General features: G+C 32.5%; 3 protein-coding genes across 5 annotated transcripts in view; 2 read left to right on the plus strand and 1 right to left on the minus strand.

The window, feature by feature from the left end:
* The window catches only part of Nop60B (dyskerin pseudouridine synthase 1 Nop60B), a 581533-nt gene that overhangs the window by 419104 nt on the left and 134934 nt on the right, over positions 1-27495 (plus strand). The window lies entirely within an intron of this gene.
* LOC145317800 (small ribosomal subunit protein uS7-like) overlaps positions 1-27495 on the plus strand; it is a 250489-nt gene that overhangs the window by 91561 nt on the left and 131433 nt on the right. The window lies entirely within an intron of this gene.
* On the minus strand, positions 1183-27285 carry LOC145317795 (uncharacterized). The gene is made up of 5 exons (XM_080159065.1): positions 27101-27285; positions 7337-7430; positions 6645-6707; positions 5860-6029; positions 1183-4242 (listed from the first exon to the last, which is right to left on the minus strand). Exons 1-5 carry the CDS (start codon positions 27134-27136, stop codon positions 1540-1542), a joined length of 3066 nt encoding a protein of 1021 aa, XP_080015191.1. The 5' UTR covers positions 27137-27285; the 3' UTR covers positions 1183-1539.

Raw genomic sequence — 27495 nt, forward strand, 5'->3', positions numbered from 1 at the left:
GGATTTTGAAATCTGTTAAAAAAATGGGTGGAGTTATTCCTGAGATGGGAAAAATTTTAATCTTTATGATATCCTCCTTTGTTTGGGTTTTAGGATGGAGGAAGAATTGGTGTTCTTATGAATTAACCAAAAAAGTGAAAAAATGTGTACATTTTTTTGATGAAACATGAAATGAAAACTACATGGTATAAAATGTTGACTTATTTGAGATTTTTGGAAGTATAATTTGATGATGCAAACAATTGATTTGTGTTTAAGGATAACCTGAATATCAAAGAAGCTTAATCCTTTGAAATGTTAACTGTGTTTTAAAAGTTTTTTTTTTTTTTTTTTTTTTTTTTTTTTAACTTTGAAATTTTTCCAGCACTCAATATTAAATGGAATCATTAATGGATATTTTCAAGAATAAATAAATTAGGTCTAAATCTTTCAGGAAAGCTTTGAATTGGTCTCGTCAATTTCTAGAATGTCAATAATCTTAATCTGCGAAATAGCAATTGTAACAAGGATTATGAGGTCGATAAGAGTAGACAATGTACAATATATTGATATACATCTACAAATTGTCAATGATAATAAACAAAATTATCTCTTTAGTAGAATAAAATTATAGGTTGGAAAGATTTAACACTGTTCTAGATTGCAAACAATCAATAAAAATTCGATAAAATTATTTAAAGTTTTTAGCCAATGTCCCATTCCTCCATGAGTTGTAAGTAAAAATCTCTCACATACACACACTCTCTCTCTCTCTCTCTCTTTATAAGCAAGGCTTCTCTATAAAAACACGTTGAATTGTAAGTACGTTAATTTCTATAATTCTTAAATTACAATTTTACAAGAAACCAAAAACGAATTATATTTGTAAAGATACATATTTGGGGGAGGCTACCTTAAACCTTCCAAGAGAAAATCGCACCTGGTACAAATACTTCCCCCACTTTAAAAAAAATATTTTTAAAATTAAAATGTAAAGTGCTCCTGTAGGCTTCTGGAGCGTAGCTGCTAGTAATATATAAATCACTATAACAGGCTGTTTTGCTTTTTAGGAAAATTTAATTTAGTTTCCGAGTTTCGCTTCTAATAAAAGTTGTCATTCTTGTTGAGGCATTTGAGACGCTATAAAGTTTCAAATGAATTAATTTAGTAATTATTTTGCTTTTGTATTTTTGAATTAAAATATTAAAAATAAATATTTATTAAACATTTATATATTAACAAATAAATATTATAAATAGAAACAATTAATATCTATAACAAACAAATAATAAAACATAACAGAAATTGAGGGTTACAAAATGAGATTTCAATATTGAGAAGTTGGGGAGGGTTCAGGCAACAGGGAATAATACGGATTTTTTCATGACTAGAATTTGTTTCCTTCCTCTAATGCCTTGATTTTATGGTTTTGATATTTAAGAACAGAACTATTTTCTGTAGAAATAAGATTAAACATATAAATCTTAAAAACACAAAAAGAAAATTAAAAAAAGACAATAAAATTTGGTTTAAGTGAAACCAAAGAATATCAATTTTAGCTCATTTTCCAGGAATATACTCTGGAATGTATGACCTTCCTCTGCTGACCAGCCGGACAACTGAACCTCTATGCACAGGTTGCAGCAAGGAGCTGTCAGGGATGGCAGGCACATCAGCTCGTTTCCTGAATTCTGATTCTGTGTCAACTCTTCTCACAGGCTCTGGTACAATATCTGCCCTTCTTCTGGACTCTACAGCTACAGGATCTAACCTCTTTTTGTTCTCATCATTAGCATTAGCAAGTCTCCTTTTCGATTCTGTTGTAACATCAACTCGCTTTCTGGAAGTTTCTACCTTTCTTCGAAGCTCTGGAACAGCTTTAGTTCTTGTTTTGGAATTTGCCAAGCCAATTGCTGAACTGGCTTGATCTTTATTCTTCAATAGATTAACACTTGGAAAGATTACAGCAGGGAGGCGCGCGCCAAAAGGGAAAGTATTGAAGTCCTCATAGTAGTCAATCTCTCTGTTAGGATTGACAGAGTTGACCTCATCGAGGAGAGAATAGTCGTCAGCGCCTCCGGTACGGATAACTTCACGATACTTAATCTCTGTTTCTGGTTCAATTGGAATTGGTTCTTCTGGTGTTTTTGATGTCGTCGTTGGCGCACTGTATGAATCTGTTGCCTCGGTGACGCTGTCAGGTTGGATTGTTGTTGTTGGTTGTTCTTCAACAATTGGCTGTTGCTGCGTGGTAACTTCAACTTGTTGAATAATAGCGGTAGCCACTGTTGTTGATTCTTGCTTAGGGGTTGTGCTTGTTGATTCTTCCTCAACAAATCTACTTGCGGGTTCAATAGTTGTTGATACAACATCTCCAGTAGAGATTGTTGTTTTCGTCTCTTGAGGCTCCGTGGCTGTGGCAACAATTTCTCCTGCTGTTGTTTCTTGTTGTTGAAAGCTGACGTCATCTGTGTTCTGAATAGGCTGGTCATGGGCATGAAAAGGCTGCTCTGTTTGTCTAGCTGATTCAGGGTTATATTTGCCAACCTGGCTTTGGAAGGTGAGGTCAGGTAGCGGGCGAAGTTCAGGCTGTTGAGGAATGGTAATGGGTTGCTGTTGGGCGACTCCTGATTCAGGAAATGTAGAATAGATGAGACCATCGGGGCTTGTTGGGACTGCCTGGAAAGCTGGTTGTCTTGAGCTTTGAAAAGTGTACCTTTCTGGCTGATATTGAAACTGGTCTTGTTGGTACTTTCCTTGATAATACTGTTGATACTGTCCATAATTTTGCTGGTAATGCTCCTGGTTTTGTTGAAACTGCTCCTGCTGATATTGTTTTTCTTGTTGGGGACGAAAACTATAATTAGGGTCCACCTGATCTGGCAGAGAATAGTATTCATAGGGCTGGATAAGAGTATACCTGTAGGGATTTAGGTTCACATTGGCAGCTGGTTCATTCAAGCTTATGACTGATACTGGAGGCTGGTATGTGTTGATAATAGATTCACTGTTTGGTACTAAAGCCTGTTGTTTAGAGGGATAATTATGTCTGTACAGCACGTCTCTAAATTTATCACCAACAATTTTGATTTCTCTCTTTCTCGTTTCCGGCTCTGCATAATTTTCAACTGGAGAGGTGGTAGGATTGTAGGAATATCTCTTTGTTGAATACACAACCCTTGCTGTTGGAGTAAAAGAAACTGGTCTGTATGTAGAGATTTCAGGTTCATTTGTTACTACGTGTTCAACTGACACTGAAGGATGAGTAGTGGTTGGAAGTTCTTGATTTATTATTTGTTCTGTGGCAGCTTGTACTTGTTCTAGTTCATCATAAATCTCCTCTTGTAAATCATAATCATTTTCACCGATTTTAATAGCTAATGTAGAGTCAGCTGGGTAAAAAGTTGTCTGCTTAATAATTTCTGGGACAACAGTTGTAAATTCTTCCAGAGGAGGTTCTTCATAAACAGTTACAGTTTCTTTAAGATTTTCAAATCCTACAGGAATTTCTGTATTATCTTCTATGATTTCAGTTTCAGGATAATCCACTATTTGTTGCTGTTCTTGAATTTTTGCTGTTTGGTTAGAATAAATTGATGAGATAAAATTATCAACTGCCTCTGGTTCTTGCTCAACTATTTGCTGTCCAAGGAGTGTTTCCTCAACTTCAACTTCATTCACAACCTCATCAACATTGTCAATCTCATGGTTCAGCTTGTAAACTTTAGCTTCTTCATTTGTGTTGGTGTCATCAATGATGAACTCAATGTCACTGGCACATGATCCTGTTTCCTGGCATGACTTCCAGTTGATCACATTTTCTTCGTTGGATGCTTCATTCTGTTCATTCACAAGCTCAACGGTTTCTTCAAGATTTTCAATTTGTCTAAACTCAGGTTCATTTTCTCCATTTTCTTGTGCAGGGAATGAGGAATCAAATATGATTTCAGTTTGCTCAGTCTCCAAATCCTCCAGATATTTATCCAAACTTTTAGGAGCTGCCTTCTCCCGCTTGTCAATTACTGCTCTGTCATAAAATATTCTCTTGGGCAGCTGGCGTTTAAGTTTCTTTAAATTGTCGCCGCTGTACTTGCGCTGAATTTTAGCCGCCTGCTCTGGATAGGTGGCCTGGCCTGTGTACTTGACCTCTGCCTGGAATCCTTGGTTGGCCTGAACTGTGTAGGATACTATTTGTGTGCGGCCATCAGGCAGGTCAACCTTGTAGCTGCCGCGTACTACTTCTGGGTCTCCAGTCTCCGACACCTGAATAAAAATTTATGATTAACATGTTTAATTTCAATGAATAGTTATTTATAGGATCGTATTACAGGCAACTTTCCGAAGATATTAAAATGAAAGATTAAAACGATTTTTATGATATTTATTTTAATATTCGTGAAAAATTGTCTTTAATACAATACTTTAAAGTTGGCTTAGAACCTGTTCTAATCTAGCGGATATTAATAAATTTCGAAGCCATACTGGAAAAGGACATAAAAACAGTATGGTTATATTCTACATAGTTTTAATATTATTAGGTAAAGGGATTTTAGTTATGGTTGTTTTATGCAGAAGAATTACGAAGAAAAAATACTTTGATTGCAAAATCAGAAAATTCAGTAACAACAAGAGATGTTCTAAGAATAATACAGACTTAGAACAACAAAAATAATATTAAAAATCTAACTTTGAATTTTTAAATATAATTTTGTATGTATTATGGACTCATTTGTGTTTTTTCCTTTACAGGACGATCAGGGATAAGGGATGGGAAACGTAGGAAAATATTATTTCAGGCCTATTTCAAGCCTAGGCCTATTTCTAGCCTAATAAACCAGTTTTGGGATGGCGCAGTGCTTCGTATAAAACGCTAATAAAAAAGCTGTGTGTGTGTGTGTGTAGATAAAGTATAGAATCAAATTCAGGTAGCTAGTTTAAAGTAAAAAACATAACTTTTTATAAACCTATATATTAATGGCTTTTGTTAAAATGAAGTTTTTTCTCTTCCAAAATTTTTTTATCTTTTACTTTGGTAATTTGAACTGTCAGAAAGCTATCGTTGGGTTTCCCTCAGACAGATTTTAGTTTGTATTATTTGCATTTTTATTAATGAGTAAAAATTTTATTTGAAAATTTCATTGCTAATTAAAATTCAAAATAAATATATTAATATGCACTTGGGTAACATTCTATCAAGTATTCTTTGGACTATTATGTAGTGATATATTTGTACTGTGTTGTATTGTGTATTGTACATATATTAGGGTTAAAGTGTTGTATCAATTCTGTATTAAATTTTTAAAATTCAAAATACAACATCTAATTTATAAACTACCAAATGAAAATTCGTAGCTACCTCCTTTCCAAAAAATAATCCCGTTATTTTTGTTTTTTCTATATGGCCCTTTTTTAATGTTTAACTCTAAGCAGATTTAATAATTAAGCTAATGTGATCTAACACCATTTATATTTATTTTTTAGTAGCAGACGAAATCATTATTTTTTCCAGAATTGTCTGCTTCTAAAATTTTTGCCAATTGGTGATTGGTTGTTAAAAACAGGCCGATTCTTATTGGTTTAGAAATATAGCTACTTGGGAGCGTCCGCCAGTTTGATAGTAATTTGTAATAGTTGCAATATCCCTTTAGAATCTAGGCCGGGACCTAATTAATGGCCAGGTTTCCTATCCCTTATCCCTGAGGACGATCAAGAATGAAAGCCTTAGTTTTTTAAATATATATTTGGCCTGTACAAAGATGCTTATTTTTTTTAGTAGCCTAGGGTTGAGATGGACCAATAGATTTTTAAATTCTACTTATAGATTGTGTGAACTAAGCATCATAGGACATGCAAGGCATTTTAATTTTTAAAAAATTATACCTCATAGTTATTAGCAGTCTCTGGATCAATAACATTATACTTGAATGAGTAAGGATTTCTATAATTAATATTGTCTCCATATTCGCCAGCTGCTGGCGGGGCCTGAGCGTATACTGTCGGCTCCGGTGGGGATTCTACATTTTCTCTTTTCTCCACTGGGTTGGATTCAACCTGGGACCATTTGCTTAATTAATCTATGTATTCTTGTACAAACAAGGATGACAACATCCATAAAAGCGAAGCTCTGAAACAATAAGACAAACGAACTTTAACAAGTAATAGAATATAGATGTATTTAAGGACATACTTGAATCATCCTGCAAAGTTTAAAATCAATATGACAATTCTAACATGTTTTAATAAACGAAAAGAGCTAACCGTTACGGACGGACGGACCCTAATTATTGAAAAGCTTCCCTTTTTAAAAATGATAAATAGTGGTAATATAACTTACTGTCCTGTTTTTTTTATTTTTATTTGGATTGAATATACAAAGTGTTGTCCATACTATAATTCTTTGGTTCTTACAAAAGTAATAGAATGTATGTCTGTGTATGTGTCTGTCCTTCTGCGTGCATCAAAGGATCTTGCTAACCGCTGAATTGATATGGATCTTCCTTACTGTTTAACATCTTATAACTAATTTGGAAGAGGGTACCATACCAAGATAAGCGCCTCTAGAACAAAACAGAAATTTACCTCTTTTAAAACTAAAATAACCTACACCCCCCCCCCCCCCCCAACTTATGACTTAGCCTCAAGTATAAAATAATTATGTAAGCATTCCTGTAGAAGGTCACCGGCCTCTTCTTCAATTAGTTCAGCTTCAAGCTCAGCAAGAATAGGATCTAGTTTACATCAATATGCTCATTTAAAGTAACTTTTTACTTAAGATCCTAAGTTTTGTATTGGATCATGTCGGGTGAAATTATTTTTTTAAAATTTCTTTTCTATAAAAAATAGTTATTCATAGCATTGTATTATTGACAGTTTTCCGCGAATATTAAAATAAAAAGCGGCAATGTAGAAATTATATTGCCCTCTAATAATAACCTCAATATTAATAAAAACTAACCAAAACAAGGAAAACAGTAAAAGTGTCTGACTATGACGTCAGAAAAAATTAACAACTAACCAATGAGAGGCCGCTATATATTTTACCATTGTGAATACTGGCTTCTCATTGGTTAATTGTTAATTTTTTCTGACGTCATAGTCAGACACTTTTACTGTGGCCAAAACAAGAATCATTTTTTAGCCCTATTATAGCCGAAGTTAGATGTTTTTGCTAACTTACTTAAACGGACAAAAAAATGACAGAATGCGGACTAGCTAGCTATGACACATTCAAACGGACTTTTTAGGGACTATTGTTTTAGATGCCCCATACAAATGACTAGAAAATATTGAGAAAAAAAGTTTTAATTTGTGGAATAAGCGAGAACTAAATGCCATTTTTTAAATTCGCATATTTAACCTAGAGAAATATCCGCCACAGATCTGTCTCCATCTAAACTTCTCATGGCATCAGCAACCACACCCATCAGACACAGGCATACACACACCAATCCCTGAAAATAAAATAAAAATTACTATAATTAGGTATATTGATCACTAAAATTAAACAGGGATCTAAAGGGATAAGATAATGGCTTATAATTAGATGTACAATGCAATGTAAATCTCCACTGATGAAAAAACACAGTAATAGTGTCTGACTGAGGCCCCTATAAATTTTACCATTGGTCAATAACGGCCTCTCATTGGCTAATTTTTTTTTGTTACGTCATAATCAGTCAGACACTATTACTGTGTTCCTGATGAAACACAAAATTAACCCTTATGTATATTCCGATAGGACACTCAATTTAAATTAAAATAATAACAAGATTATTATGCAATTTTGGGGACTAGTGTAATAAACAGCCCAATGTCCCCTCCCTCCCTGGAATTAAACTTTTTTTATAATTACCTGAAGATAAAAATACTAAAATAACCCAAAAAATACTTATAACTAAGATGCTAGGATTTTTTTGTTCTAATGAAATCTCTAAAACGACTGGAAACACTAACTTTTATTCCAAAGCAAGTTTTAAGCTAGTTTGATGGAAGGAATGGCCCATCCTACCTCCCGACAAAATAATGTTGATCCGTTGTTTTTAGCAAAAAAATACTAATTACAGTAAATAACTTTCAAGAATTTTTTTATTTGGCCAAATCATATGAAATATCCTTATTGAGAGAACTATGTAAGGCTTAGAAAAACCTAACTCTTAAGCTAGCCTAAGAAATTATCTCGTATTCGGTCTAATGTATGTGTCGTATATGAAATCTAAAACTTTATATATTGTATTTTAAACTCTACACTTAAAAACAAGGATTATAATGTCCATAACAAACACGGTAAGGAAATAGACTTTTGTAAACGTTTTTCTTAAAGATAGATATGAAGACGCTTATTCTTTCTCTATATAAGAATTATTTTCTTTCGTCTAAGTTTGTGTAAAAGGAAATTTTTCCGATTGATTTATGTTTTGCTGGCCTTATTGGTCCAATAGCCTATAACAAGGAATATTTATTAGAATGCTATACATACATACATACATATTAATAGAGTAGCTAGGCTTTGTACCAATGCAATGTATATATAAACATCCCTGACATTTAAAATATACACAACACAACCACAAAGGGCTCACATTAATCTTAAAATTAAACTGCACAAATCTTTCAAATAAGTTTGTGTATTTATTTGAAACGATATTTCAATATTCATTCGAATCCGTTGGATAGGAACCGGTTCTCATTCATACGAAAAAACTATGTCTAGCATTGTATTATATCCAGCTTTGTACGAATACAAAAATGAACAATCATAAGATTAAAACCAGTTTTTTTAGCCCGTGCCTTTGGCACCTCGGGGCTAAAAAAACTGGTTTTAATCTTATAATTGTACATTCTATATCCGCAGAAAGCTGTTTATAATACGATGCGAGAAATAACTATTATCGATTAATAGATTTTCGGCAAATCTTTAAACAAAATAACTATTTTCATCAAAATAAAGAGATTGTATGTATTAATTACTCTTAGTCTTTACGCTTGCCACTTAAACCCCCTACCAAAGAAATGACACAGGGCCATGTGTCAGAAGAGCCTTGACTTTCGCACATATCCGATTTAAATACATAAGCGTTTTTCATAATTTGCAGAATTTAAGAGTCACCCCCCCCCCCCCAAAAAAAAAGCTTTTAATTCTATCAAATTGTGTATATTTTGTATTTCTAATATATGTATCAATTCAATGGATATAGGATATACGTAAATATATATTGACAGTGAAAAATTTGTCATCAATTTATCTTGCTAATATGGATCTCCTTTATTGGTCAGTTCGTTCATACAGTAGGAGGGGATGGGGTTAAGGGGCTGGATGGATGGTATCGTTATTTTAGCCAGCTGCAAAATCTGGTCCAACATCCATGAAATAACATATCGATTATCAATGCTAAATGTGTGTGTGAGCTATAAAAATCAATTTTGGCAAAATCAATGAATTTGTGAATAATTCTTCAAATATATTTGACATTTCATATCAAGTCAAATCATATTTTGACATATATTTATATGACGACTTACATCTGAGGATTTTTTTTATAATTTCTTTCTTATTTCCGTGTAAAAGGTCAAAATGTTTATATTTAAAATGATTTTTAGGAATTTTAGGTTATCTTTACCAGAAAACATTTTTAAAATTAGATACTCAAAAATTTATTTTCGTAAAAAAATAATAATTAATGCATTAAAAGTATAATTCAAACCATTCCTTATTAAATCAAGAAAATGACACATATCTTAATAGTGATTTGTTTTAATTTCAAGGACATAAAAATGAAAAAAAGACTAATTAATTTTCTTATATTTCAAACATTACATATTTTTTTTGAATATTTACGTATTAAACAAATTTGTATTTGTTGCAAAATAGAATTAATTCAAGTTTCACTTTAAGGACATACTTTCATTTTTAGGACTTGATATTAGAGATGCTTCGCTTATGACATTGTACATTGTTGTCCTAGAAATCATTTTTCCAATAACCAAATTTACATCTTTATGACTTGATTATAGAGATGATTCGCTAATAACATTGTACCTTGTTGTAATAAGAATCAATTTTCCAAAAAACGCTTTAAAAATAAATTACATAATATGTAATGATTAAAAGTCTTTCAGATTTCAATACATTCAAATATTTTTCTTTAACTTAACAAGGAGAAATCTACACTAAAGTGTCACAATATAAAAGCTTTTAAATTAAGTAAAGGTTAGAAGAGCCTTAAGGAATCAAAGCCTTCAGATGGGGACAGAAGAGTATTTTTTATCAAAAAATTAAGGGGGGGGGATGGGGTGAGGTTTTCAGTGGTCCAAGAAATAGGTTTTAAGTTAGAGCACCAAATAATCTAATGGAAAATGCTAGCTTTTTAGTAACTGTGCTCCTAATGAAAATAACAATGCTATAAAAAGCTACTTAAAATTGATTGATATGAGATAGGAACTGATATTATGGGCGTGTAAAAATATATTTATATACAGGGTGAGTAACATAAATTGTCCTCATTCATTTAAAAAGGAACCTCGTAAAAGTGTCTGACTATGACGTCAGAAAAAATTTACAATTAACCAATGAGAAGCCAGTATTCATTGTAATTGACTAATGGTAAAATATATAGCAGTCTCTCATTGGTTAATTGTTAATTTTTTCTGACGTCATAGTCAGACACTTTTACGAGGTTATTTAAAAAGAGTTAATTAAGTTTTTTGTTGTTTGTAACTTAAGATTTCGATAACTACTGAACAGATTGAGTTCTCCAGTTTATGGAAGCTTCACAGAGCCCCTAGTTGCTAGGGTCATAGCTTCTAGTAAGCTACAAAGTATAAATATTAAGGATCAAGTCAAGCTGAGTATGCCAATAGCCTGTTTTGGCACACGCTACTTGACTTGGGGGAATATTGGCATACTCTACTTGACTAGGGGGAATATTGGCATACTCTGCTTTACTAGGGGGAATATTGGCATACTCTGCTTTACTTGTCAAAATATGCTTTTCCTAGAATTTTGAAATAATTTATGTATATAAACTAGCGGCTCCACCCCCGCCCCCCTCTCGATGTCTCTAGGGGCATTTGAGGGAAGTAGAGAGCTGAAAATCTCCTTTACATTTAAGTTTTAAAAAGAAAAACTATGTAACAAAATCATGATATTTTGAAGGACCAATAAGAAGCTTCATTGAAAGAAGAATCATAACAGTCCATCGATTATTGAGATCTTTTATTTTGAAATTTTAATGGTTTTAGGCTAATTTTCGTAACTTTTCTACTACTTGGAATAGAGAGCTCCTAGATGCTAGGGACACAACTGCTAGTTTATATATTTGCGTACATAAAGTAGTAAATTTGTAGGTTGAATTAGATGACAACCTATATAATAAATATTAGACTTAAATAAATATTCTTAAATCCTGAGTCATGATCATACAAGTAGCGAAGCTACTCTATAGTTAACTTTTTCTAATCGTGCAGTCTATAATTTTAAACTTTTTCCTCCACATTTAGAGTCAGTCCATTAAGTATTCAATTTTTGTATGTTAAATAAATGTACTTTCGATTTTATACCTTTAAATATGACAATATTACATGTTGTTATTTGACTTTAGACAGAACTTCTATAAATATTATCATTCTTGTTTCTGTTTAATATAAACCTTTGTAATAAATTCCAATATGTTATATAAAAGAATTTCTAAATTTCCATTTCCTTATCCATAATTTTTTCGGCCTTTTTTAATCATCCAGTTACGGGAAACATTAATCTCCTAATAATTCTCATCTCCGCCTCTTTTAAGACATACATATATTAATACCAATAACAAGGAAGACAACTTCCATGAAAGCGAAGCTCAAACCTACAGACAAACTAACTTAAATGTATTATAGAATGACATTTATTATTATATAGAAGAAAAAAAATATTATCTAGAAGCATAAACATAGAACCATTATAAACTTGTCAAAACTTGCTTCATATTATTGACCTTGAATGTAGAGTAGCTTAGCTTAATATGTCGTTAAATATGATATTAAAAGATTAATTTATTTTGTTATTTATGTATAAAATTGTGTCTTTTGGTAAATAAATCGGAAAATATGTTAAATTCATCTTTTTTTTATTTTTTTTTGTCATGCTGCTTTGTTTGATAAACTATTGGCATACTTTGCTTTACTTGATGAAATATTGGCACACGCTACTTGACTTGGGGGAATATTGGCATACTCTACTTGACTAGGGGGAATATTGGCACGCTCTGTTTGACTTGTTGCCATTGGCATATTCAGCTTGACTTGATCCAATATTAAATATATTATACTGAGATGACTTATTTGATTCAAGCCGTTTGCTATGGCGACAGCTCCATGAAAAACCGTAAACATGAAGAAAAAAAATTGGCAAATACCTACTGGTTTGTGGTGGTCTTAAGCTAATTTATGAGAAAAAATATTAACCCCCCCCCCCCCCCTAGAAAATATTGAGAAATGGGTTCTGAATCTCCACCCACCAAAATCCCCCTCCCCATCCATCAACCCTTCTACTATCCAAAGCTGTCTTAAAGCCCCTTATTTGGCACCCCTTATCTGTCATCTCCCTTACTTTTTAAATTCATCAGACCATTTAAAGAGGCTAGGTGGGAATACAGTATAATGCCCCCCCCCCCCCCCCCTACTCATAACTGTTCGTCTAAATTTTAATTAAAATATATTCCGCTAGAAGACACTATAAATTCTTGTAAGTTGTAGTATCTTTTAATTATGAAACGTATGTTTAATTTTAAAATTACTTTTCAATGTTCATAGTTAGTTCAAATAAGATAAAAAACAAATATAAATTCAAAATAATACAGTGTAATAAAGGACAGTTATGATTTAAAATCAACAACATATGTAATTTCTTTGTGAACATTATACAGATATTCGAAGACCTTCTTGTTTGCATTGTATTTTAATTTGATTTTTGAAGGATGGGAATCCATTAATACTGAGACGAATAATGAAACAGACTGCAAAGCATTGTTTGCTATGTTCTTTTCTAGCGGCTGCGCCCCATGCTTCAAGGGAGCTTTTGTATTCAAAGTGACTAAAAAATAGCTTAAAACAATTCCAAGACTACGAAATAGCCTAAAACCAAAACGTAACCCATGTTACATAAAATAGAGAACCCAATTAGATATTAACCTTCAGAAAAAAAACCTTATTACTTTATATTACAAAATATTGTTCATTTTATACAATGGATTGGGACAATTTATATTTGCACCCTGTACATGTAGAGTGCAATGCCGATATAATGGGTTTAATTGAAATTCCAGATTAAAATGATAACATGTCGGCATTGTTTTTTTTCCTGAATCTACGTCCTTAAAATGGATATATTATTACTTGGATGTTGCACCAGATTTGCATGTTCTCTAATAAAGGGTTCCACGACAAACGTAAGAGTCCCAAACGTCAGAGTGGAAAAACATCAGAGTGGACAAACGCAAGAGTCCCAAACGTCAGAGTGGGACAAACGTCAGAGTGGACAAACGCAGGATTTTTGGGACAAACGTCAGAGTGGACATTTTATAAGTAAAACGTATGAGTCTCGATTTTATAATCATTAAAGCGCTGCGGCTAGGTAGGCCAGGGTGCTGAGTGCTGCAGCCAGAGTCATTTTCTTTATGATTAGGTTAGGTTAGGTTATAGGCTAGGGGGCCGAGCGCCCGCGGCTAGGCAGGCTAGGGGGCCGAGCGCTGCGGCTAGGTAGGCCAGGGTGCTGAGTGCTGCAGCTAGAGTCATTTTCTTTATGATTAGGTTAGGTTAGGTTATAGGCTAGGGGGCCGAGCGCCCGCGGCTAGGCAGGCTAGGGGGCCTAACTGTCTATTTTTTGTCATATAATTAAAATAGCATAGACTCTGATGTTTTACTTAAGCAATGTCCACTCTGACGTTTGTCCCACTCTGACGTTTGGGACTCTTGCGTTTGTCCACTCTGACGTTTGGGACTCTTACGTTTGGGGTAGGACCTAATAAAGTACGCAGCGGGCTACACCCTCTTTACCCCATTCCCTACTCTCCTCCTGGATGAACAAACTGACCAATAAGTGATATCCATATCAGCAATCTAGGGGTTTGTTCGTAGGTTTTCCTTTTTTGAGGGGCCAACAAATAGGTACCTTATTCTTCCAGGCTTACTAATGATTACATCACTGGAGTTCTTACTCTGAGTTATGTAATTATTATTAAGAAGATGTAACTTCTGGATAAGAAACATTGAGAATTCTTCTTTTTTTCGAAAATTAGTTTTTAAAATGTTTTCAACTAATTAAGGGCTGACACTTCCTCCAGTCCAGGGGGTTTGGGTGGGGCAAACAATCCTTCTCTAGAAAAAAATCCGCACAAAGTAATGACCAATTTTCTTAAAGAAACATTGTAAACTAACCACTTTAAATAATTAAGATGAAATTAAGGTTTATATTTAACAAAATGGTTATCTCAGAACTATTTTGCAGCTTATTGATACCGTTTCTTTGTACATTTTCATTTCTGTTTAAAAATATCGAGGGGGGGGGGGGGGGTGATTGAAGGTGTTCTATTTACAGCCATAAGAATTTGACTAAATTGCTCTTGCTTAAACTTCTTTTTGAAATTCAAATTTTTATTTCATAGAATTATTTATTGCCATATCACGATGTTTTCTTGTTAAGCGTTTAGGTCTCTTTTTTTATTATACGAATATTTAATAGGGTCAAATATATTAATTTTTTCAAGGACAATTAGTGCGGCAACAAAAAATTATTTTCAAGTATATATTCGAAACTGATAAATGTCCGCTGGATTAGAACCAGTTCTTAGCCCTATTGAAAAATCATGTATAGTTACGTACTAAAGAAAATTTTCCTAAAAAATTTGAATAAAAATTATAAGATTGATACCAGTTTTGTTAGTCCGGGGCTTTTAATCTTATAATTAATAATTTAGGTATCCGCGGAAAGCTGTCTATACATATACGATGCGATAAATAACTATTCTAATATGGGCGATACTGTCCCAGATTCTTGTAACCATGCAGGTTTCCGTGTAAATTTATTATCTACCATGCCTGGCATTCACGGATGTAAGGAACTAGTAAATAAGGTTGAAAACTATAATACCTACATGACAAAATAAAAATTAGGATTGGGGGTCGGGGTGGCAAGTGTGTTATTTTGATTTTGGGAAAAGGTGCAAGGATGACAGATTTTTTAATATTTAGATAAACAAATAAAAATTAATACTGATTTACATATACATTCAAAAAAATTGGTAATAACCAAAAATAGAATATTTTGCATAATATTTGACTAAAGAGCCTATTTAGCAGGGCTCGGCAGCCGCGACTAAGCCTTTAATTTAAACTCATTTGGATGCTTTAATTTTTTTTGAAAAAAGGGAATGCCTTTTTTGATCAGGTTTAGACATGCAACTAAATTTTAAAGTTATAGCTTGACTATTTCACTGAGGCTTTCACGCGGCTGACGTGCGGCTGCCGAGCCCTGCTTAAAAGCCTATTTATTCAACCCTTTGTCCTAGAGTGCAGCATGCACATTGTCTTTAGAATGAATTTCACAAATAGAATACAAAGAATACCTTCACAGCCAATAACAAAAAAGTTACACGATTTTTTATTGGTTCAAGATTATGAAAAAATATAAAAAAAATTATTTTGTGTTCTATATTTGTTTTAAGGACACTTGAATTAATCCTCTTATAAAAGTAACAGGAAAAGATTCTGTTTGTGTGCCTGTACCGAAGGATGTCTGTAACCGCTGAACCGATATGGATCTCGTTCAAAGGTCCTACAAAGGTTTATAATAATTTCAGGGGAGGGAACCACCACCATCTCAAGAGAAATGGCCAAAAAACTAAAATTGAAATGGATGGAGGTCCCCCCATCAAGGGCCCTTAGAGGCCTCTCCGGGCTTAGCCTCTAGTGTTTAATATCTTTCAAACCTAAAACTTATTTTTGTATTTTGCGTCTAATCTAATAACTGTATAATGCAAAGACCCTAAAAAGCTTCACGCATGACATTTGAAAATGTAGAACAGGTTCAACTACTTATCCTGTACAGATACTTGAAACAATACTTATAATGGATATAGGATATACGTGGATATATTGACAGGGGAATTATTTCCTTCAAATTAGCTTGCTGATATGTACCTAATTTATTGGTCAGTTTGTTTATCCAGTAGAGGGCGATGGGATGGGGGTTATCGTTATTTTAGCCAGCTGCAGCATCCCTTTATCAGAGTACATGAAAATCTGGTGCGACATCCAAGTGATAATATATCGATTATACTCATGTGAGTGTATGTAATTTATCATATCTAGATAAATTTAGTTAATTTAGCACACGCGAAAAATATGCAAAATAAAGAAATATGAGTTTTGTTTCATTTCAGAAATAAAAACTTTTCTTTCAGTGGCGAGCTCGAAATCAGAAGGGCCTTACTTAACCCAACCTATCATAGAAAAAGCACCATGAATGTATTTTTTTTAAAATTTGTAAGTAGTTAAATTAGATAGTTTTTTAATTTTATTAAACATAATTTCAATGTTTTTGCTTATAAATAGATTAAACATTTACTGTTTAAGTAAACAATCCTTATACTAAAGTAACAGGATGTTTGTCTGTCTGTGTGTCTGTACCGAAGGATCTCGCTAACCGCTGAACCGATCGGGTTCTCCTTAACAGGGTAGCTTCTCATAAGTCCCGGGAAGGTTTATAACTATTTTGGGGGAGGGTACCACCACCCTCCCAAGAGAAATGACAAAAAAATCGAAATTTTTTAAAATTTAGGGGAGACTTCAACGTCAAATAAGGTGGTATCGTACATAAAAAATTAACTTTAACAAACAAAAACATTTAGAGTGCCACTAGAGGCCTCTAGGGGCGGAGCCGCTAGTTATATATATAATGCTATTACAACAAAATTTGGAATTCGGGGACTAATTTTGAAAATTGAAATAAAATTTTATTACCATAAATTGGTATATTAAGCCCTAGATAATTACGGGTTTACCTAAAGTAGGCATATTATATTACATTTCCTGCACTTTTAGGCAATAATAGGCCTAAAAGCTTTTTTTTAGGGGGGGGGGGGTGGGACAATTTTAGGATTTAGATTGCTTCTAGTTTAACTGGTTTGCTATAAAATTGGTTGTTAAAAGCGAAGCTTTTCTATAATTAGGGTCGATCCGTACGTCCGTCCGTCCGAGATAGTTAGCTTTTATTCGTTAATTTAGGCATGTTAGAATTGTCCTATCGACTTCAAACTTTGCATGGTGATTCCTGTAGTAGTTAGGTACGATTTAGAAAGCGTAGCAACTCTATAATCATTACCAGAATGTCCGTACGTCCATTTTAAACATGTTGATTTTTTTACTTTTTTAATAACAATTTTTATGTGATAAAAACATCCGATTGATCTGATTTTTTGATTACTGATTCCTATTACAATAAGGTACAATATTATGAGCGAAGCATCTCTATAATCAAGTATTAAAAATGTCAGTATGTCCTTAAATAGAATTCTGTATTTAGGAAGTTTTGCAACAAATTTACGTATAATTTTGTCAAACCTTATATTTTCATATTTTGTATATTCAGTTCTGACACTCAACAAAAGTTAATGTTCGTCTGTCATATCGTTTCAGTGCTTCGCTTTTATGGATGTTGTCATCCTTGTTTTTTTACTGTAATTATATGTTATACATGCATTTTAAATTACATCAACATCCATATGGAGCTAGGGAGGGGACATTGGGCTGTTTGTTACAGTAGCCCCTAAAGTCGTATAATAACTTTTCTTATTAGTTGGCTTAATAGCTTTGGGTGGTTGGTTAATTAAGTTGAATGTCCAAGCGTTTCAATTACTAATTGTAATTTACAGAGGAGGTTATTTTGTGTATTATTATTGGGGATACATCAATTTATCGGCCAATGTCTTATCTCTTTAGATCCCTGGTAATTTGTAAACAATTTCTAAAAATTTCTCAGTTACCTATCGTTACATTCATATGCAAAATAACAATAATACATTGGATTGGCCGATAAGTAGAAGGCAAAATAATTTTCCTTCAGATATGTTTACATTTTTTTACATACCAAAATAGGCATTTATATCTCACAATATGAATTGATATGACTTTTATATACATACATAGGCTATAAAAAATAATTTTAAAGAGTGTAAAAAATTTAGAACATGCTATACATAGCCTGAATGTATATAGGAAAGGTCAGAACATATAAATTGTACAGGTTTCAACTATTTTTACATGAAATATCAAAGTTTTATGAAGAACTAGCCTGTGGAAAATAACGGGTTCCTTGCAAAAGTTGCCATCATTTTGTTGCTCTGGCAAGAATTGCAAGTTTTTAAACTCCCACTTCCTACATAATGGATATATTATTACTTGGATGTTAGACCAGATATTTATGTACTCTGATAATGTAACACTTGCAGCTGGCTGAAATAATGATACCTTCTTCCACCCCTCTTTATCCCCTCCCCTTCTACTGGATAAACGAACTGACCAATTGACGAGTATTAGCAAGCAAAATTGACGACAATTTTTCCCCTGTCATAATATCCACATATATTCTATTTCCATTTCCTACATATACAAATATATATCATTTAATTTGTATGCAATAGACTAGACACTTGTATTTCTGCGAGTTTAAAATAATTTATACATTAACAATGTAATAAAAAGAAGCTTTAAATTGTAAGCGGATACCCTAAGGTATGTTTTTATGAGCAAAGCTACTCTGTAATTTAAGCTTATCTGAAATTTGTTTCACGTATATTTTTTATTCTTTGGCGTATTAACAATTATACTCTGAATTAGTAGATTAGCTACTTTATAATTACCTTTGTCTGTCCGTCCGTCCGTCAGTAAAGATCTGGGAATCTGCTATTCCAGGTAGACGGCTGATTTTTTTTGTGTGGATATTCAATATACTAATAAGCATACAATATGTAATTTAATTTGTCTGTCGGCCAGTCAGCCATGCTATTCTATAATTTGAAATGTTTGTCAGTATGTCTGTCTGTCTGTCTAACACATTTTTTTTTTGAAAATTGATATTTTCGACTTCTCTCTTCAGACAATGGAATTATTTTCATTGAATATTCCATATTACAATAAGCATCTATGTAGTATATAATTTAAATGTTCCAGTGGTCTGTAGTACTATTGTTTTTACTAATCTACTCGTGTATGTTGTCATCCTTGTTCAGGCAGACTTTAAAACCAACTTTGTTATTAATATAATTTGGCTCATTAGTTGGCTTGAACTAACAATAATAACAACATCACTCAAAGCGGAGTTTCAGCATTTAATTTTTAAAAGCGAAGCTTTTCTATAATTAGGGTCGGTCCGTCCGTACGTCCGTCCGTCCGTACGTCCGTCCGTACGTCCGTCCGTAACGGATAGCTTTTTTCGTTAATTTAGGCATGTTAGAATTGTCCTATCGATTTCAAATTTTGCATGGTGATTCCTTTAATAGTTAGGTACGATTTAGAAAGCGTAGCAACTCTATAATCATCACCAAAATGTCCGTACGTCCATTTTAAACATGTTGATTTTTTTTTACTTTTTTAACAACAAATTTTTATGTGATCTAATTATCCGATTGATCTGATTTTTGGTATATTGATTCCTGGGACAACAAAGTATAATGTAATAAGCGAAGCAACTCTATAATCAAGTCCTAGAAATGTAAGCATGTCCATAAACATTATCCTAAATCAAGCAGTTTTTCAACACATTTTACTTACAATTTTGCTTTGACTCTTATACATTTATATTATGATTATTCAGTTCTGACACTATATAAGTGTTAATGTCCGTTTGTCCTACTGTTTAAGTGCTTCGCTTTTATGGATGTTGTCATCCTTGTTTTGGTTTAATCCCTTAGGACTATTCTAACATTTTTAAAGTTACACTTTGAGCTAACCGAAGAATGAGAATGAAAAAACACTTACATGTAGAAAAGCGTTGCGTTTAAAAAGTTACGTTTAATTTTTAAGGGTATCTCCTCTGTAATTATATAACATTTATAATTTCATAGAAAATAAACCACAATTATGGTTTTTAAAACGAAGCTTTTCTATAATTAAGGTCGGTCCGTCCGTCCGAAACAGTTAGCTCTTTCGTTAATTTAGATATGTTATATATCGTTAGAATTGTCATATTGATTTCAAGTTTGCATGGTGATTCCTATATAACAGAACCTCTATAATTGTTACCAGAAAGTCCGCACGTCCAAATAAAACATATTGGTTTTTTACTTTTTTTACAACAATTTTTCATGTGATATAATTGTCCTTTTTAGTCTGATTTTTGTATTGTTGTATTCTTTTATATTCTTCTTATTTATTTCTGAAATTTTACAATTGTTAATGTTCGTTTTTCCCACCGTTTCAGACCTTAGCTTTTATGAATGCTGTCATCCTTGTTTTTACTGTGTTTGATATCATTTTGCGTGTTATAGTTATTAGTTCTATTATTATTTATTATTGACAGTTAAGTATATTTAAGAAGTATTAAGTGTTTAGACCACACAATAGGAGAAATGTATACGGTAAAAATCTTTTGTGTTATTAAGCAAACAAGGGACCTAAAGGGATAAGACAATGGATGATAAATGTCAGTACAGCCTTAATGATGATACATAAAATTACCCCTTTGATTGAAACGTTTGGACGACACTCAGCTAAATGAGCCAACCAATCAAAATTCAATAAAAGTGTCCAAAGTTGTTAAGCCCACGAATAAGAAACTAATATCATAAAACTTTGGAGACCAATGTCCCCTTCCTCCTTACTATCCATTGCACATTGGGGCAAATCAAGCAAAAAGGGGATTTAATTATTTAGTACCCTTAAAATTCATCCCACAAAAATTTAATTTCATACTTTTTTGTAGGCAACTTAACAACAAACAAATTTGCTTTTATGTTTTTTTCTGTCATTTGAAAGGAACATGGAGATAAAGGTCATTTAATGAAGGTAGATAGAAAATTACCGGAATAACACCCCACGAAAATAGCCCCCCTTTACCCTATCCATCTATCTATTAATCTCTCTATCCATCCGTCTATCTATTCATCTATCTATCCATCTATCTATCTATCTATATATTCATCTATCTATCGATCTGTCTATCCATCTATCTATCCATCTATCTATCCATCTATCTATCCTTCTATCTATCCATCTTTCTATCCATCTGTCTATCTATCTATCTATCCATCTATCGATCCATCTATCTATCCATCAACTATTTATCTATCTATCCATCAACTTTCCATCTATCCATCCATCTATCTATCCATCTATCTATCCATCTATCTATTCATCTGTCTATCCATCTATCTATCCATCTGTCTATCCATTTACTCATCATCTATCTATCCATCTATCTATCCATCTGTCTATCCATCTATCTATCCATCTATCTATCCATCTATCTATCCATCTATCTATCCATCTATCTATCCATCTATCTATCCATCTATCTATCCATCTATCTATCTATCCATCTTTCTATCCATCTGTCTATCTATCTATCTATCCATCTATCGATCCATCTATCTATCCATCAACGATTTATCTATTTATCCATCAACTATCCATCTATCTATCCATATATCTATCCATCTATCTATCCATCTATATATCCATCTATATATCCATCTGTCTATCCATCTATCTATCCATCTGTCTATCCATTTACTCATCCATCTATCTATCCATCTATCTATCCATCTATCTATCCATCTGTCTATCCATCTATCTAACCATCTATCTATCCATCTTTCTATCCATTTATCTATCCATCTATCTATCCATCTATCTATTCATCTATCTATCTATCCATCTTTCTATCCATCTGTCTATCTATCTATCTATCCATCTATCGATCCATCTATCTATCCATCAACTATTTATCTATCTATCCATCAACTATCCATCTATCCATCCATCTATCTATCCATCTATCTATCCATCTATCTATCCATCTGTCTATCCATCTATCTATCTATCTGTCTATCCATTTACTCATCCGTCTATCTATCGATATATCTATTCATCTACCTATCCATCTAACTATCCATCAAAGTGTTCAAAGTGTCAAATTTGGGGTCATAGAATTCATTTCAGTAGAAGGGGAGAGGATGGTGTAAAGGGGGTGGATGGGGATTCTTATTTTAACAAGCTACAAGTTTCACTTAATAATAAATCCATTATAAATGTGGGCATTATTGACATAGATTTTTATTAGCTAATATCTATATTTATAATGATATTATGATTCTTGTTTACTGTTTATATGTATACTAGCGGCTTCGCCCCTAGCCTCTATGGGCTTTGCTCCAAGAGGTAATTAAACAAGGATGACAACATCCATAGAAGCGAATCTCTGAAATTGAAGGACAAACGAACATTAACACTTGTGAAGTGTAAGAACTGAATATTAATGCATGTCTATAAAAGATTGTAATTAAAACTGATTAAATACATGTTACTGTTTAAGGACATACTGACGTTTTAGGGCTTGATTATAGAGATGCTTCGCTTATAACACTATGCCTTAATGTACTAAGAATAAGTACTGAGTATTCAGTAAATCAGATGAATAGTATATTTTTAACATTCAAAACCATTATTTGTTGTCATAAAAGTAAAAAATCAGCTTGTTATAAAGGACCAGTAGATATATTCCCTGAAGAGTAGAATCTAATCGGTTTTGTGGTTACCGAGATCTATTGGTACGGATGGACAGACAAACATACATCAAGCTACTTTTTATTATAGATTAACATCCAGGGATCTAAGGAACAAAACAATAACCGATTAATGTATGTACTTGTACATCCCCAATATAGATACATTAAATAATAAATCATTTTACAAAATTGATTGTCTGTAGATGACAATTAGTGGTTGAAAAGTTTTGATACTCATCTTAATGAACCAACCAATAAAAAAATTGTTATGCCAACGAATACAAAAACGTTATTATAAAACTTTGAAGTTTGGGGACTAGTGTAATGTCCCCTCCCTTTCTAAATAAAACTGAAGACGCTAAACATGAAGACCATGTAACTACAAAACTTAAAAACAAAGCATTACCAATAGACAGACAGATAGACTACTTGCTAATTCCAATTTAGAATTATTATAAGAACACTACGTTATTTAAATGTTAGCTTTACCTTTCCGCAGTGAGGGAGGGGACATTGGGCTGTTTATAACACTAGTCCCCAAAGTTTTACAGTTGTGTGTTCAAACATTTTAACTACTAACTTTGATCTACACAAGGGGTAATTTTGTGTATTATCATTAGGGATGTACATCAATTTATTGACCTTTGTCTTCTCCCTTTAGATCCCTGATATTTGTAATAATCCATAGACACGCTTATTTAGTTACATTAAAACATCAAACATAAAGAGGTTTAGATTTAGGTTTAGCACCCCCCCCTTCCCTCCCCTCCCCATCATTTAGTGAATAGAACTTGAAAATATTCATTATCAACTTATATTCAAAGTCTGATCAAATAAATATTTCTCATAACTATGTTTTTGCGTCTTTTATTTATATGTATTACATCTTACATTTGACTTTAAAAGCGCATTTAAAAGCTTTTTCTTACAATCTTTTTTTGCACCCACCTTTAGAAAACGGGCTCAAAACCCCTACGGGGGCGTGGGGGGGTAAATGAAACCAGTACAGGCGATTATAATATGTCTTTGGGCAATCAAATATCGCTTTTTTAGTCGGTGGCAACCAGTGAAAACATGTTTCCTGATACTGTCTACTTAAATGTTGATTTTAAAACAAACAAAAATAAACTAAAATCTTGACTTCAACTAGAATTATTTAGGACTAATTTCTTCAATTTTTGTTTTTTTCTTTTATACTGTCAAAATATATGTAATGCATGACTCATCAAAAGTTATTTTGTCTAATTACGTTAATTCTAAGAGATTTTATAATACTTTTAAAATTGTTGGTGAAACACAAAAAGTATGCCTTTTTCTGTAAGAAAATTTTTGCATTTCTTGACTTCCATGCATTAGAATGCTTACTTGAAAAGCGTATTTTTACGATTCCTTTGAAATCTGATGTACATTGGGTATGATAATACTCATAGAATGTTTAAAACTTGATTTGGGGGTGGTGAATTGATGCCCCTTGTTGCCCCTATGTGCATTGTAGGGAACAAGAATCAAAATATACATAGATAAATTGACGATAAAGTTTTTCATTTCTATCCACGTATATCTTATTTCCGTGCTTTAACCCTGCGAGGCACTTTTGACCCTTGCTTAACCTAACCTAATACAAGCATAATGTTTTATCCTTAAAGAAAAAGTGATCAGAAAAATAATAGATAATCCTAAATCTGAAAGAAAATTTAGCGGAAACCAATCAATTAACTAAATTAAAACCAATTCCCACTAAATGTTACCTTTTATATAAAAAAAATAGTATGGCAACAATTTTTAAGTTTTTTTAGTATAATCAACAAGGATGACAACATATGTACATAAAAGTGCAACTCAGCAAATTAGACGTTCTAAGATATAAACATTATTAAATGTAGAGCAACATCGCACTTAAAATTCAACATTATTTAGAATGCTTAACAAAAATATTCATACAAATTTACATCCACCGCATTTTCTCGACCCCCACCCCTCCTACTGGATGAACGAACTGACTATAATTAATCATCCTATAAAGGAACATGCGGACTTTTATAAACAAGAACAAGTACGGCCATACGAAGCTAAGCAGTATTAAGGCAATATCTTATTAGACTACGCTTCTTACATATATTTAAAACCCGACAATAAACAAGGAAGATACAATTGTTGATTACTGGGGCGTAGGTAAGATACAGATTGTTACTAATTATGTAGTACTCCCGCTGTAAAAAGCTAGGAAAACACTAAGAAATAAGCGAAGATATATTTTTACCAGGGGGAGAGGTGACATTGGGCTATTTATTACACTAGTCCTCAAAGTTTTATAATAACGATTTCTTATTCCTTGGCCTAACAACTTTGGGGACTTTGAATATTGATAAGGTGAGATTTTCATTAAGTTGAGTTTCCAAAAACGTTTCAACAACTAATTGTAATCTACAGAAGGGATAATTTTGTGTATCATCACTGGGGATGTACATATATTTATCGGCCATTGTCTTATCCCTTTAGATCCCTAGGTTTGTGCACAATAATACAAAAAATGCTGCCCCTCCTAATTTGTTAAACGCCACAGCTCAGCTAAGCCATAAAAAATATAATGATTATGTTATTGAATTATTGCTGTATCATTTTATGGTACATTTTATATTAAATGCTTTAACAACAAGTGAATTGAAAAATGCACCTTTAATTTGTGATTTCAGGTTTTATGAGAAATAAGAATGTTTTGTGTTAAATCAAATAATTACAGAGTCATTAATTGTTATATAAATAAAATAACAGTCTAGTGCATTCTTTCATAAGATAAGCTAATTACTTTGATTTTTTGAAATCTAAGAAAAACCTAATAAAACTCTTGTAGTGCGTCAGAACTTAATAAGCAAAACATTTAATATGTAAGTCTAAACATAATTTTACATAAATTTGTCGCATAAAAATATAGGTTACAGTAAAATGACCTGCCTTCATTTTTAGGATTTGATTACAGAGATGCTCGCTTTTATTTTTTTACTTTGTTGTCCTGGGAATCATTAGTAGAATAGGATAATTATATCATACAAAAATTTGTTGTCAAATAAACATACGAAATTTCTGGTAACAATGAAAAATATGCTACGCTTCCTAAATCGTACATAAAAGTTTGAAATTGATAGGACAATACTAACATGTCTTAAAAACGAAAAGAGCTATCCGTTTGGACGGATCGACCATAATTATAGAAAAACTTCCATAAGACACTATCACTAATAGGCCATAATATGATTTTCTAAAAAGTAGTGAAAATGTTATGTTTAAATTAACTTTGTAATTGTCAATTTTTCTGCTTTGTCTTTCGTTTTCCATAATGTAACATCAGTACTAAAAAAGGAAAAAAATATGATAAAAAAAAACTATTTAAAGGTTTTTAAGATCAAGATAAATTGGTGACCAACAATTTTAAACATGAATAAATTTGCAAGGGCTTTGCAAAATTAAAAGCCTATTAAAAGTAATGACTTTCTGATAAAAGGTGCAAAAAAATTTGCAGATTTTTTAATCCAGTAGGTATACAATTTCCTTGTCGTAAATTCAAATTTTGTTTAACATGAAGTTTTATTGCTATACATAATAAATTTATTATGATCATAAATATTTCTGACATTAGATATTATATTAATGGATGTAGAATATAAGGGGATTGGGTGATCAAATTTCAATGATGCAAAAGAAAGTCCATGAAATTAAGAATTTTTTAGCAGTAATATTTACGAACACGAATTGGGTTATATTTTTGGTCATATTTGACATAGGTCCTTTGATGATTCTAGTCTATTCTTTATGATATTCTGTATATAAAGCTATATTTGCATTTTATGATACAAACTTTTGTATATTTTATTTCAAGAGAAGAAATAATTATTAAAGAAAAGGTTCGCAACAAAGAAAGGTTGAGTTATACTCACCATATCCTTGTATTTTGATTTAAAATTAAATTTGGAGGTGTATTTTTTAAAATTCAGGGCCTGAAAATAGTTTAACCTATTTTGCACCAAAGCAAATCTTTCTTGAAATGAAAATGCCTATCTTGTTTCAATTCTGTTAAACATAGACAAACATACAACCTGCTACTTTGTGTTCATGTTGTTTTTGTATACTTACACTAATAATATATAAAGTACACCCATTTATAAAACAACTAGTTGCCTCGCCCTTAGATTCTAGGGGAGGGCGAATAGGGTCAAGGAAATAGCCTAAAACTACCCAAAGACATTCATAGAGATTCCCTTAAATTACAATTAATTCAGACTACTATTCCGAGATCTTCAGACAAAAAACTTTACTTCTTTATTTTATAGGATAATAATAAAATTTTGGATCACTTGACAACTTACCCAAGATTTCAAACTCATGATGACAGTCGTATTCATGCGTTGGCCAGCAATATTGAAATTATTATTTCAATTAATTATTAATAATGTTTATGTTTTTATTAAACTTTGTATTATCAAACTATTTATTAATAGTTTGGGCAACCCTATACTAAGTGGGTGTTTCTCGTGTAAGTTGAAGTGCACTACTACTACCAGTACTTCTACAGTTCTTGCAAGTATTACCCCTCTCGGTCAAACATTTGCCGGCAAGGCGCGTGCAACGCACGCACACATATACATGCTCAATATACGCGCATACACACGGTAGGAAAAGACGTAAATACGACGACGGACAGCTTCAAAACATGAGCGGACAAGGACAGATTAAATTGGGGTGGGGAAGGGGGGGGGGATTA

The sequence above is a fragment of the Acartia tonsa genome, chromosome 4, assembly GCF_053477335.1.
Source record: "Acartia tonsa isolate MP-2025a chromosome 4, ASM5347733v1, whole genome shotgun sequence".
Classification (NCBI taxonomy): Eukaryota; Metazoa; Arthropoda; class Copepoda; order Calanoida; family Acartiidae; genus Acartia; species Acartia tonsa.